At 48.9% G+C, this 14,150-nt stretch overlaps 1 protein-coding gene across 1 annotated transcript; it reads left to right on the plus strand.

Moving 5' to 3' along the window:
* Positions 1-10,261: 10,261 nt before the first annotated feature.
* On the plus strand, positions 10,262-12,231 carry HAPLN2 (hyaluronan and proteoglycan link protein 2). Its single transcript, XM_060088272.1, has 5 exons — positions 10,262-10,349; positions 10,555-10,908; positions 11,108-11,224; positions 11,370-11,552; positions 11,951-12,231. The coding sequence occupies exons 1-5, from the start codon at positions 10,262-10,264 to the stop codon at positions 12,229-12,231; spliced, it is 1,023 nt and encodes a 340-aa protein (XP_059944255.1).
* Positions 12,232-14,150: the final 1,919 nt, after the last annotated feature.

Genomic DNA, 14,150 nt, shown 5'->3' on the forward strand with positions numbered 1-14,150 from the left:
CCAGCACTCGGCAGGGCCCGTCAGCTCCGGTAACGCTGCCTTCTCGCGCCACCTGCTGGCTGTCAGATGTATTGCATATTAAATCATGAAAAAAATTCATACACATAAATACATAAATGCCTTGAAAGTTTGGAAGGACAGACAACAAAATGTTAAACTTTATTTTCTCTGTGTGATAGGATTAAGTTTCATATTTAAAAAATACTTGCTTGTTTATTTGGTTGTGCTGGGTCTTTAGTTGCGACTCTTGGGCTCCTTAGTTGGCGGCATGCAAACTCTTAGTTGCGGCATGCATGTGGGATCTCGTTCCCTGACCAGGGATCAAACCCGGGCTCCCTTCATTGAGAACGCGGAGTCTTAACCACTTCCTTAACCAGGGAAGTCCTGGGATTTTCCTTTTTAAATGTTTTTATGTTTGTTAAACTGTCCACAATTAGATGCATCATTGTGGAATCAGTTTTTAAGAAAGCAATAAAAGTTGCCCTCCAATTTAAAGATTATTATTCTATGACTCATTCTGGCTTCATTTTTACATTTAAATATTTGAGCTTCCAGGACTTTATTTAGTTTAAGGAATGAATTATGGATCATATTTTTTCCCCAAGATGGCTAACAGGTTGTCCAACCTCTAGCAGTCTCCAACAATAGGCATCTCGTTAAATAAATTATGCTACAGCCACCCACTGGAATACTATGCAGACATGGAAAAGAATGAAGAAGCTTTATGTCATATGCTGATAGGACTGATGTTCACAACATATTATTAGGTTAAAAAAACAAAAACAAAATAGGGAGCAGTTTGTATATGATCCCAATTAGATTAAAAAAAGAATATATGCATGATGTATGTTTCTATTTATGTGAATTCTTGTAGACTCTTAAAACCTTTATGGGAGTTACAGAAGAAGCTTAACAATGGTTTAATTGTTCCAGGAGGAAGTAAGAAGGAAGGAAGAAAGGAAGGAAGGATTTTACTTTTCATTTTATCCCTTTATTAGTGGTTTAATTCTTTTTCATTAAGTTCATGTATTAATTTTGTTATGTTTTGTGATAAATAAAAATAAGTGGGACATTGACATTGATTTGTATGTGTTTATGGTTTTTAAAAATCACGTGATCCCTTAGGATCAATCAGTCAATATCTGTGTTTTGATTGATTCTGTTCCCTTTGACACTTCTTCCCCTCACCAACAGTAAGGGCTAAAATATATTGAGTGCATTCTATGAGTCAGGCACAGTTCTAATTATTGATGCCATTATCCTCATTTTCAGAGGAAACCAATGAAGTAAAGAGAAGGTTGCCTAATGTTATCCAGTTAGTAGTTTGCCTGAGATTTATCTCCAGACACTCAAATTCCAGAACCTGTGGAACTTAACCATTATGCCCTGCCCTTTGGTTAAGCTTGCAGAAATTAAAGAAAGAAAGAAAACGTCAAATTTATTTATTTATTCAGTAAACATTTTCTGAATGCTAGTATATGCCAGGTGAGAAAACTGTTAAGTTGTTTCTTGGGAGGCTTCCTGGAGGAAGAACAATGGATGCAATTTAAAGTCTCTGATGTAGCTAATGAAATTGAGTTGCTATAAAAATGGTGGCCCATTGGAGCAGCAGCCTTTGTAGCCTTAACTACAAGAAGGCACTGTAGAGGACTCTTGCTGAGAATGGCCACTTCCTTTTAGTGCCATTGCTGGTCCTCTGCAGGCTGGAGTTACAAAGTATCCTCCCCTCAAGGAGTTTCAGTCTCTCAGGGCACTCATGTGTTAGTTCTACAAGTGGATCTGCTATTCCAGGGAAGCAGAAAGCACTAGGATGTTGCTTTCAATATAGGGAAGTTGAGAAGTGGAAAAACAATTCTCAAAGTTATTTTTAAATTCACGTCAAAGATTTATTTAACTCATTAATGGCAGAACTAGGAAGAAGACAAAAGAGCTGCTTTGAAGAGCATTTGAGAAACAGGGATTTATATAGTCAGTAAAAAAAAGAATGCTGAAATGAGATTGCTAATTTAGGGCTTCCCTGGTGGTGCAGTGGTTGAGAGTCCGCCTGCCGATGCAGGGGACACGGGTTCATGCCCCGGCCCGGGGGCATCCCACATGCCGCGGAGTGGCTGGGCCCATGAGCCATGGCCGCTGGGCCCGCACGTCCGGAGCCTGTGCTCCACAACGTGAGACGCCCGCGTACTGGAAAAAAAAAAAAAAAAAAAAGATTGCTAATTTAGATATGATTTGTCAAGTTTCCAGGACAATAAAACCGAAACACCTTTGTGGTTAACTTCTCTGTTGGGCAATAAAACCCAATCATTTTATCAACTTCTCCAAGTTAACCACTAACCATACAGACTGTAAATGTTTCATCTTTTTTTGGTTGTAGATTATTTATCAAATATACTATAACAACAAAGTTACATTCTCCAGGAGAGTCAGTTGAGTGTCAAGCAAGCTTTTAGACAATGCTCTAGAGCGACATCAAACTAAACCAAACCAAAACCCCCCTCCCCCCAAAACAAAACACCCAACAACCAACAAAAAAAGCAATTCTCATTTTACCTTTTCTAAGTTTGGAGGAATTATTCTTCCACAGAAGGGAAGAACTCATCTAGCTTTGGAGATGAGCTCCCTGGGTTACTCACTAACAATTAACTATCTTTCTCTAGACATCAGTTTCTTTGTCCATAAAATGGGAATGTTAATACTGTGAGAGTATTTATGTTTCCCATGTGAGAGAATGTAGAGCTATAAGTTAGGGCTCACTTTTTTAAATTATTCACATTCTGGCCTGAAACTGGTTGATTAATACTTGCAAATCTTCTTACTTCTGGGCTTAAGTTTGACTAACGTGAGACTGGGAGTGAGAGTCTGTACAAAGTAAAGTCAGATCCAACTTAGACTGCCTTGAACGAGAACAGAAGCAGGGATTTGAGAGAGCAAGGCTTGAGGCCTGGGAGTGTGAGAAGGGCTGATAAAATGAGGACTCGGGAATCTCAAGGTATTTGCAGAGGTGGATGAACAAAAACACAATTTTATTTTTTTAAATTGATTTTATTGAAGTATAGTTGATTTGCCGTGCTGTGTTAGTTTCTGCTGTACAGCAAAGTGATTCAGTTATACATATATATGCATTTTTTTTCATATTTTTATATGGTTTATTACAGGATATTGAATATAGTTCCCTGTGCTATACAGTAGGACCTTGCTGTTTATCCATCCTATATATAATAGTTTGCATCTGCTAATCCTAAACTCCCAATCCTCTCTCCCCAGCCATCCTCCACCTTGGCAATCACAAGTCTGTTCTCTATGTCTGTGAGTCTGTTTCTGTTTCATAGATAAGTTCATTTGTGTCATGCTTTAGATGCCACATATAAGTGATATCATATGGTATTTGTCTTTCTCTGTCTGACTTACTTCACTTAGTATGATAATCTCTAGGTCCATTCATGTTGCTGCAAATGGCATTATTTCATTCTTTTTTATGGCTGAGTAGTATTCCATTGTATATATGTACCACATCTTTATCCAGTCATCTGTAAATGGACATTTAGGTTGCTTCCATGTCTTGGCTATTGCGAATGGTGCTGTTATGAACATAGGAGTGCAGGTATCTTTTCAAATTATAGTTTCCTCCAGATATTTGTCCAGAAGTGGGATTGCTGGATCATATGGCAACTCTATTTTTAGTTTTTTGAGGAACGTCCATACTGTTTTCCATAGTAGCTGCACCCCAAAAGTACAATTTAAATGGCCCACTTGAATATAGCCATGAACTGACTGTGACAAACAGAGACATGATTAGTAATATGTAAAATATAATTGTTAAATCTTAGTAACCATGAAAACAACTTCTAGACTTTGTCTTTTACTGTTCTCTGCACTTTCCAACATTTTATTTTACCCTCATCTACCTCTGCGATAGGACAGGTGTTATCTCACTAGCCTGAGCACTCATAGGGTCAAGAACTTCCTAAGTTCATTTACTGCATTGCTCACACAGTTGTCTACACCCTGAGGCCCTTCAGAAAAGGGGGACTTCAGAAAAAGCACTACCCTGGCCACACCCCTCAGCCACCACGCCCTCAGGATAGAGATGGTTGAGGAACCTGAACATTTGCCAGGTTGAGATGAGGACAACCAGATATCCCCACTGTTGTCTTTCAAGACCTTTCAGAGCCAGGAAGAGGCTGCCCATAGAGGCAGCCAGCTCTTCCCTCTGGATATCTTTGCTTCTAGTTTCTAGGTTCTGATCAGTACTGAAGTGGGCACTGTGGGTCCCACTTCTCAAGAGCCCCAAATCAAGGGGCGGGAGTGACGAACAGGGAACTGAGTTCTGTCAGGACTCCTGGGCTGGGCGGGGCAGCTTGAGATGGGGCAGAGTCAGGGCTCCACCTGGCATCTTAGGCATGGTGGTGACATCCTCCTGTTCTCCACAGAGATAGAAATAGAGTAAAATGGAAATACAGAGAGGGACACCCTCACTGTTAAGAAAGAGACCCCAGCCCCATGAGGGGCCCCCGCTGTTCTTGGAGGGTGTGGCTAGTTCAAGGATGCTCAAGGATGAGGGGGTCTAATGGATCTCAGCTCTTTCCCATCTCATTCTCCCCTTCTCTAGCAGTTTTCCAATTTGAACTAACGATTATAACAATGAACCTCATTCACAGTGTGCTTTTCACTGGGTAGAAGGCTGCTCCATCACCCTCACACCAGCCAGTCCCATTGGGCAGGTGTGGTGCCCATTCGATAATTAGAGAGACTGAAGCTCCAGGAGGTTGGTATAGAGTCTCATAGGAAGTCAGCATCTGGCTAGAACGGGATTCCTGATTCATGGTCCAGTGTCCTTCCCATTAGCCCATGTGGCCTCATGCCCCCCTCCAGACTGGCAGCCCACCCCCCACCCAAGGGCATGGGCCACATCTTCCCCTTCCTTCCCACCCTTGACTCTGTCTACAGGACAAAGGCTGTTCAGGGTACAGTGAGGCATCCTGAGCGGAAAACATGTCTTTCCACAAGGCTGACTCCCCCAGGCTCACCCCGCACATGGTCCTGCAGAGCAGCCAGGATGCAGCCCCACAAAAGGCCTGAGCCTGGGTTAGAAGAAAGAGGAAGCCTGGGGCCTCCCAGGGAGGAGGAGAAAGGTGAGACCCAGCAGAGGAGGAGCGAGAGACAGCCCTGCAGCGTCTGCGGGCGACTCTGCGGCGGCCGAGGCAGCTGGGTGTGAACGCAAACTTCACTGGAAGGAGAGGGAAGCCCCACCCCCACCCCACCCCGGCACACCTGGCCCTTCCCTGCTATGCGCCCTAAAGTGCCATTTTGCCGACTTTCCAGTCCTTCGTGCAACAATCCCGTAGTAAACTGGGCCCATGCTTGCCGTCACCAAAGATCCAGAAAATGTCTGCTGAACGTGCCTGGAGGGTGGAGGCTGAGTCTGGGGTGTCAGGGAAAGAGGTGTCAGGATTCCATGCTCCTCCTAGATGATTCCACCTCACCCTGGTTGGTAGGCAGCAGGAGTAGCAAAGCCCTCTCCTTAGAAGATGCCAGAAAAGATGCCAACTCAAGCTTGAGCAGTCTTACCTCATTCCTGTCTCGTAGTGTCTTCGGGAAGAACTGAGAATGAACGTGACCTGAGCAGACTGAACAGTTTGGTTATTCACGCTGTATTTATTCTTGGTCTGTTTCTTTCTCATTCCATCCTCAAGGGGTTCTCTTTGCATCTATCGCATAGTTCTAGGCCTTCCTCCCTGCCAAACTCAGCCTTTTACGGATTTATACACCAGAGACTTCCGAACCGCAACTCAGAAGTGGTCTGGGGAGAAAGGAGCAGCGAGGGGTGAGCCTGGGAATCAGGGTGTGACTGGTCAGGCCATGGAGGCTTTATACCTCCCCCTCCGCGTAAGACTGTTTGTTTGTATTGGGCGGAAGCCAATCAGATGCGCGGGATCAGGGTGTCCTGGCAGAGGAGACAGGCGGCTATTTGTTCTTGTTTGTCCTTCTCTCTGGGAGGAAGAGGGAAGGGTTTAGGAAAGGATGGAGTGGACAGGAAAAGACAGTCAATCCAATCCTTAAAGAGCACCGTTGGAGTGGGCTCCATGCTGTCAAATGTGGCCCCAGTGAAGACCCTGCAGCTCCGGGGCTGACTCGGAGGGTCGAGGAGAGGAGTGCAAGAGGGATTAGCCGGAAAAGCAGAATGTTCTAGGCTTGACTCAACAACTGCATTCTGTGTGGTCTTGGACAAGTCACTTTCCCTTCCCTCTGGTAAATGAGGAAGCTAAGGATCCTGAAAGTGTAGGATTTAGTAACGTGAAGCCACTGATGTTGGGTTGCAGAGAGAAAAGAAGGGCAAGAGGCGATTTGAAGCTCGAAACATTTCTAAATGGCTATTTACGGAGGGAGTGCTCCCTTTGCATTGACAGCAGACGAAAAAGAAATGTGCTTATTCTGGGTGTTGGAAACGTTCTATATCTTAATCTGGGGCTGGGTATTTACAGGGTGTGTACACATGTCAAAATTTATTGAGCTGTACCCTTAGGATCTGCGCTTTGTTGTACATAAATTCTATCTCAAGAGAAAGGTTTAAAAAATGAGCTTAAACTCCAGTAGGAGTTTAGACTTCCAAAAGAACTTCCTAATAAGAGGGATTTTAGAGAAGTGAATCTTCACTCGGGGAGGTTAAGGATCTCCCTTCTCTTGAGAACTTTAAGATTATCCATCTGCTGAAGGAGGCGATGGGGAACTAAGGAACAAATAAGATGCCCTCTCTCGGAGAACTTTCTAAAATCCTTCCACCCTCAGAAATTCCCATGTCCTTCCCAGAGACAGCAAAATCCTCTGTGCTATCTAATTTCCATCTCTCCCCGTGCAATGCTGACTGCTCACTCTGCTCTTCGTGGAGTTCAGCCGTTTCCCCGGCCTTACGCAAAATCTCTTTAGAGCCGTGAAGCTTGAATATTGAGGGGGACCTCATTTCAACCTTCTCACAAAACTTCTCTCTCCCGCTCTCCCCATTTTCTCCTCCTTGGGGATGTCAGTTCCTGTTCTGAGCCCGCCTCCACCCAGGCCCTTTTTCCGGTGGCGTGTGCCAGCCGGTCCTGCATCCCACATCCCCAGCTGTTGACATTTCGTTGCCATTACCCACAGGATAAAGAAAGGGCCCCTGTTATTCAACAATAGGGGAAAAGAAGGAGACAATGGGAAATTGTGCTTCCGATGGGGTGGGGACAGAGAAGGAAAGGACAGACAGATGACAGACAGGGGAGCTGGACAGAAGGGGTCAGGTTTTTTGAAGCAACTGGAGGTCCTGGAAGTCTGATTCCCACCTTGAGAGCCTCTTCCCATAGGCAATGCGCACCCAGGCACCGGAGGGCAGAGGTGAGGGCTTTGTTGGGGGAGGTGGAGTGGTGCTGCGCAGAGGAGGCCCGTATGGAAAAGTGGAGGCAGCTGGAACTTGACACTTATGGATCTTTGAGCCTCATTTGTAGTTCACTCCATGCCCATCAGTCCAACATCCTTATACCCACCCATTAATCCATCCTTTCTCTGGTCTAAGAGCATCTAGAAGAAACGAGGAACCCCATTCTCCACAATATTCCAGGTAATTATTCCTGGGTTGCCTCCTTTACTCCATCCTTCTTCATGGGTTCCCATGCCTCTTCCTAAGCCGTATCTTCCCCTGGGCCCAGGACAGTGAGTGCCACAGACACAGTGCCCGGCCACAGAGCTGGACCCTAGTCACTTAGGCTGGCTTAGTGGAGTGATGAGTGGGGGAGTTTTTGGTACCTTGACTTCTCTGAACTCAGGGCAGAAGCCTTTCCTCAAAGGTGTGAAAGGAGAGAGCACGATGATCAGGGGCCCAAGTCCTGGGGCTCTTAGATGCTTGGACCTCACAGGGGCCCCGCAACTCCTTCGCCTGGAACCTCTTCCTCCAGCAGGACAAAAAGCTGCCAGTCACTGCTCCCTCCATCTCTGTGAAGAGGCTCACTTCTAACAGGTCAGTGTCAAAATATCTTACACGGTACTGTTGATCAGAATGTTCATAAAATAATTATCAGTGAAATAATTTTATTCTATACCTAAAAGTGTCCCATAAAAATTATGAATATTTCTCTTAAATAAAACTTTATAAGTGGAAAAAAAATGGTGGGGGGAGGCACTGGAGCTGTTGGCCACTCTCTCATTCTCTGTAAGGGGTATGAAGAAGATATGTGTGCGCCTGCTTTGAGAAACAGAAAGACAGATCAGTGACTAAGAGCTTGAACTTCATGTCAAGTCTGGATTCAAGTCCCAGCAAACCCCTCCTCTTACTAGCTGTGGGACCTCACTCAAGTATCTTGACATGTGAGCACCTTTGAGCATATATAAATGGGATCCATAGTTGTTCCTACCTCATAGGACTGCTAAGGGGAGTAGATATAAAAGTGTACATGTAAAGTGCCTAGAGCAGTTTCAGGCACGTTAAACTTTAAACATGTTGCTGCTGGCTGTCATTACTATGGGTCCCTCAATAGGTCTCATTTCCCTCTATCACTGTGCTTACCAGGTTCTCCTGTACAGGAGATGTGTTCTCTCGCTCAGGTCCCAGTCCCAGTTGCTTTCCTTTTTAACCATTGGGAAGTCCTTTCTGCACCTAAACTCTGTCTTTTCTGCTGCATGCTCAGCTCTGGCCTTCACCTGCAAGAAGATGGAGTCCAGCTCCTTAGCTTTCCGACTCCTCCTCAGTCTTGCCTTCCTCTTGCCATGTCCCTGTTCTCCTTCCCAGAAGTCCTTAATGTGAGCTCATTCATTTACACACGTATTTAGTTAGCACCTACTGTGTGCCAGAAACTATGCCGGGAGCTGCAGATAACAACTAACATGTACATAGCCCTTACTAGATATCAGGACCTATTTAAGCATTTTACATATATTCTTCTAATCCTCACAGCTTCTCAGTGAGGTAGGTGTGCTACTATTCACCACATTTTACTGATGAGGACATTGAGGCAGAGAGAGGTTAAGCAACTTGTTCAAAGTCATGCGATTAGGAAGTGGAGGAATCAGATCTCAAAAAGGAATAAAACTAGGTTAAGGGGTCTTTAGTCTAATTTTTAAAAAATGGCCAAGGTGATAAAGAATAAAGAATAGAATAAAGAAGGGGGGGAGGGCCTCCCTGGTGGCGCAAGTGGTTGAGAGTCCGCCTGCCGATGCAGGGGATGCGGGTTCGTGCCCCGGTCTGGGAGGATCCCATACGGGCCCATGGCCGCTGGGCCTGCGCGTCCGGAGCCTGTGCTCCGCAACGGGGGAGGCCACAACAGTGAGAGGCCCGCATACCGCAAAAAAAAAAAAAAAAAAAAAAAAAAAAAAAAAAAAAAAGAAGGGGGGGAAATCAACTACTGAAATAGACAATTGTGTCTGAAATCATTTTTAATAGCCTTATAATTTTTTACTTTATAATTACTGGAAAGCTCACTGACATAGTCTACATATGCATATGTATTACTTTCAGATCCACACTGCTAATTTAGCTGCTAATAGAAATACTTCTAAGAAAAAAAGTCCCCAGTCCAAGGCAGTAGGGAAACCAGAGGAGTAGACCCCAGTGCACTACAGCGTGATGAAGTGCAGGGGAGAGGAAAGGTTTCCCAGAGGAGGTGAGGCCCAAACTGATTGCCTTTAAGAAGAAGGTGAGGGTGAACTTGGACTGTGTTGGAGCCAGAACATGTCTGGAGCACAGTGCAGAGGGCACAAGTAGTGAGGAGTAGGGTAGGGGGGGCAATGTTGGTGGTGCTGGGAGAGTCTGGATCACAGAGAGCCTTGGAAGTTGGGTTCGGACACTGGATTTGATCCTCACGGCAATGGGGAGTCACTGTTTTAAGCAGGAGAGTGACAAGACCATATCTAGTCTGGCTTCAGATGAAGAATGGGTATTGGGAGAGGACAGAGACCACAGCTGGCAATCCAGAAGGCAAGACTTGGGAAGTACAACTTGTGCTGAGAATGGATAGGTGGAGGAGGTGCTAAATTAGGACCTGCTGACTGAAGGGATGTGAGAGAGGAGGAGGGATGAGCTCAGGAGGCCTGGCAGGGAGTGGAGTTAGTTACTGCCCCTCCCCCATTACCTTCCTTTTGCTAACAACTTCAGCCCCTTTTTCTGCCCTCATGGCTTCCAGCTGGACAGTCCCCTCTCAGGAATCCCTGATGGGAGATCTACCCTGTTCCCTCCAACCCATTCCCTTAGTCCTAAGGAATGCCCACCCTTTGTGCCCTGCAGACTGTGCTGGGCTGACTCCCCATCATGCAAGGCAGGATCAGTCTCCCCACTCTCTGCCACTTCCTTCTCCCTTGGGCCTTCACCACCTTCCACAGAGCCCTGGGGGACTCAGGTAAGACCTTAGCTCTGCCCAGAACCTGGGGAACAGTGGTGGGGAAAGTGGAAAGGGCAGCTGTTGGAGATACTCTGGGGCTGAGAGTCATTGCTGAGTGAGCAATGGAGAAGAGGGTTGGGGGAGCCTGGGGTACAGGGATATGGGTAGGCACTTGGGGCATTGAGGGTCGGGGGTTCCTGCCACTGTGGACCCCTCTGCTCAGCGCCCCACCCTGGCCCCCACTACCTCCTGCCCCCCATCCACGAGGTCATTCACTCTCGTCGTGGGGCCACGACCACGCTGCCCTGCGTCCTGGGCGCCCCGCCTCCCAGCTACAAGGTGCGCTGGAGCAAAGTGGAGCCGGGGGAACTCCAGGAAACGCCCATCCTCATCACCAACGGACTGCACGCCCGGGGTTACGGGCCCCTGGTGGGGCGTGCCAGGATGCGAAGGGGGCATCGGCTAGACGCCTCCCTGGTCATCGCGGGCGTGCGCCTGGAGGACGAGGGCCGGTACCGCTGTGAGCTCATCAATGGCATCGAGGACGAGAGTGTGGCGCTGACCCTTCGCCTGGAGGGTGAGGCCCTTCGGTTACTGCCCCGCTCCTCTCCAGGGGTGGTTCGGCTGTCTCATCTTAGGCCTCCCAGGGCTCCTCCCCAGACTCTCCCCCGTCTGCTCCCGGGGTCCCCCTAGCCCTTTTTCCTAGGCTGCACCGCCCTTCCTTCCCCCTCTCCTTCTGCCGGCCCTCCCCAGGCTGTCTGCCACCCCCCCCCCAGGTGTGGTATTTCCGTACCAGCCCAGCCGGGGCAGGTACCAGTTCAATTACTACGAGGCGAAGCAGGCGTGCGAGGAGCAAGACGGACGGCTGGCCACCTACGCCCAGCTGTACCAGGGTGAGCGGCCGAACACGGGCACCGCCCAGGCGCCCTCCGGGCTGTCACGTGGACCCCAGTGGAGGCGAACTCCGGGTCTGCTCCCGCCTGTGACGCCTCTAATCGCCCGACACCCCCTCCCCACCCCCCACCATTCTCCCCCCAGCGTGGACCGAGGGTCTGGACTGGTGTAACGCGGGCTGGCTGCTCGAGGGTTCCGTGCGCTACCCTGTGCTCACGGCGCGCGCTCCGTGCGGTGGCCCAGGTCGGCCCGGGATCCGCAGCTACGGGCCCCGCGACAGGAAGCGCGACCGCTACGACGCCTTCTGCTTTACCTCTGAGCTGTCAGGTAAGGGGGCGGGGCGAGACAGCCTCAGCACCGGAGGGGGCGGGGCCTGACCGGCTGCGAAGGGGGAGGATTTAGCCTGTGAATGAGGCGGGGCGGGGCGAGCGGGGCCAGGACCCGGACCTGAAGGATGGGGCGGGGAAGGTAGAAGGCAAGTGGCTTGAGATACCGGGCCAGCTCCGTGGTCTCTTGAAGGCCTCGCCCCTCCGCCCACCCAGGCTCCAGCCTGTCTCCCGCAACCTCACCCGCACCCCCAGTCTCGTTACTCCCACTCGTCCTACCCAAGCTCGGACCCACCCGACCACACCTGCCCCCCCGACTCTGCTCCCTGGGAGTCTGAATCCCGCTGCGCCCCGGCTGGCCCTTCTCTGGATCAGTCGGTGACCCGCTTCGGTCCCCAGGCCAAGTGTTCTTCGTGCCGGGGCGGCTGACGCTGTCTGAAGCTCACGCGGCGTGCCGGCGGCGCGGGGCCGTGGTGGCCAAGGTCGGGCACCTCTATGCAGCCTGGAAGTTCTCCGGGCTAGACCAATGCGACGGAGGCTGGCTGGCGGATGGCAGCGTGCGCTTCCCCATCACCACGCCTCGGCCGCGCTGCGGGGGCCTCCCGGATCCCGGAGTGCGCAGCTTCGGCTTCCCCAGACCCCAGCAGGCGGCCTACGGGACCTACTGCTACTCCGAATAGGGGCCCACAGCGCCCCCTCCAGCGCGCGCGACAAAGCCTGGGAATCGTGTCAGGGGTCTCTCGCCGCCCCTTTCCCGCAAGCCTCCCCTTCCATCAGACGAGGAGTAGTCCCTCCTGACCCGCCTTCTCGGCCGAGGGCTGCAGGCCGAGGATCCCGGCTGGCCCTGCGTCGGGGAGGGTAAGTGGTGGCGCACCCGGTGGCGGTGCGCGGCTACGACCCTCGGACCCGCGGCGATTCGCGCGCCCCGGCAGACGAGGCAGCCACCGCTAGGTGACGGAAGGCGTCACCTGATGCTAGGCGTCCAGGGGGCATTAACTGACTTCTATATACAGCAATAAAATAACTCGAGGACTTTTTGTGTTGGGTGAAGCTGTAAGCGCGGCAGCGAGGCGTGGGGGGATGAGGGGGATGACCTTGGACCCAGCGTGCTGACAGCGCGCCTAGGAAGACAGAGTAAGAGCAGAGGCTACTGCCCCTGAGGGGCGAACCTGCAAGAGAGTAGGGATTGCGAGGAGAGGGCACCAAAAGGCCGGAAGAGAGTTGGATTCACCGTGGACTGCCTGGCCACGGATAGGAGCAAATGAATCCAGGGTGGTGTTGTACCAGGCACCACGCGGGGGCGCCACACACTCACTTAAGATTACTCTAGTTCAAATCTGCCAGGAGCGCTCCAACCCCCCAGGCCTAGCCCCTGGGCACCACAGAACAAATACAAGGTGGACCTGAACATATTTCAAAATGTGTTTGTATCCTGCCAGTCTCCCAGAAGGGTTTACATGATTGCTATTAAAGGAAGGAAAGTCATTCCGCTGTTAACAGCTGATGGGGAATTAAGCCCTCAGAAGGAGGAGGAGGTTAACGGACACAATAAGGTCCTCGCAGGGCTGATACTGCAGGGTGGTTATGTGCATTGGGTTTAGCGTTCACCACCGTCACGGCTGCCAGGGCAAAAGGGGCAACTGGACCAGGGACATTCTTAACATCTGGCTAAAAGAACATACCAGTAACTCAAGAGACAAACTCCAATGTTATTAACTCATTTTCCTTAATATATATTATATTCTATACATTTTATTTGTATGTTTGTTTATTACTGTTCAAGCAATCTAACTACACCACAGAAAGCCTGGGCTAGAGAATAGTCATGACTGGAGCAAAGGGTATGAACTTTCTAATGGCACTTGATACATGTTGTAAAATTGCTTTCCAAGAGGATTCTTGCAATCATTGTCAAATGAATTCATCCCATGGGACTTTATATAAGGGACAGAGGATGACTGAATGAACATCATCTTCAATAATCCTCATATAGCAAATGAAATATTTGTGCCAGTTCTTAAGCTTTGTTTTTTTCATCTTGGTCATGGGATAATAAGATCTGCCTCCCGAGTTTGCTGTGAACAGTAATTGAGACAATGCATCGACTGCATAGTACATGCCTGGTACACATAAGAGGTACTCAGTAAGTGGTACCTATATTAATTAATGAGTAATAATGATAGTAACAGAACAAAAATAATTATTCTTATTCAGGTTCTTACCAGGTAGCCTGTAGAATCTGTTGTTGTATGGCACTGATTAGTCAGGATAAGCTAAATAATGCTGTGATAACAAACAACCCCCAAATCTCAGTGGCTTAAAACATAAAGGTTTATTTCTCACTCTAGCTACATGTACTTTGTGGTCAATAATGGGGCTCTTCTCATTTTAGTTATTCAGGGACCCCGGGTGACAGAGCAGCCACCATCTCATACGCCATCAATCACCATGCCAGAAGGAAAAAATAAAAAGAGCTCTGGAGGGTCTTATACAAGCAGTTAATAGCTACAGGCCCCAGGGACACCTGTCTTGTCCACAACTCAGTTCTCCAAAACTAATTACATGGCCCCACTCAACCAGAAGGGGGCAGCAAAGAGCA

This window comes from Mesoplodon densirostris, chromosome 2 (genome assembly GCF_025265405.1).
Source record: "Mesoplodon densirostris isolate mMesDen1 chromosome 2, mMesDen1 primary haplotype, whole genome shotgun sequence".
NCBI lineage: Eukaryota > Metazoa > Chordata > Mammalia > Artiodactyla > Ziphiidae > Mesoplodon > Mesoplodon densirostris.

Excerpts from the sequence above, each read along its gene's own strand:
- HAPLN2 (XM_060088272.1), top strand. The coding sequence starts at position 10,262 with ATGCAAGGCAGGATCAGTCTCCCCACTCTCTGCCACTTCCTTCTCCCT. Across the intron at positions 10,909-11,107 it reads GCTGACCCTTCGCCTGGAGG|GTGTGGTATTTCCGTACCAG; the intron begins GTGAGGCCCTTC and ends CCCCCCCCCCAG. Across the intron at positions 11,553-11,950 it reads CTTTACCTCTGAGCTGTCAG|GCCAAGTGTTCTTCGTGCCG; the intron begins GTAAGGGGGCGG and ends TTCGGTCCCCAG.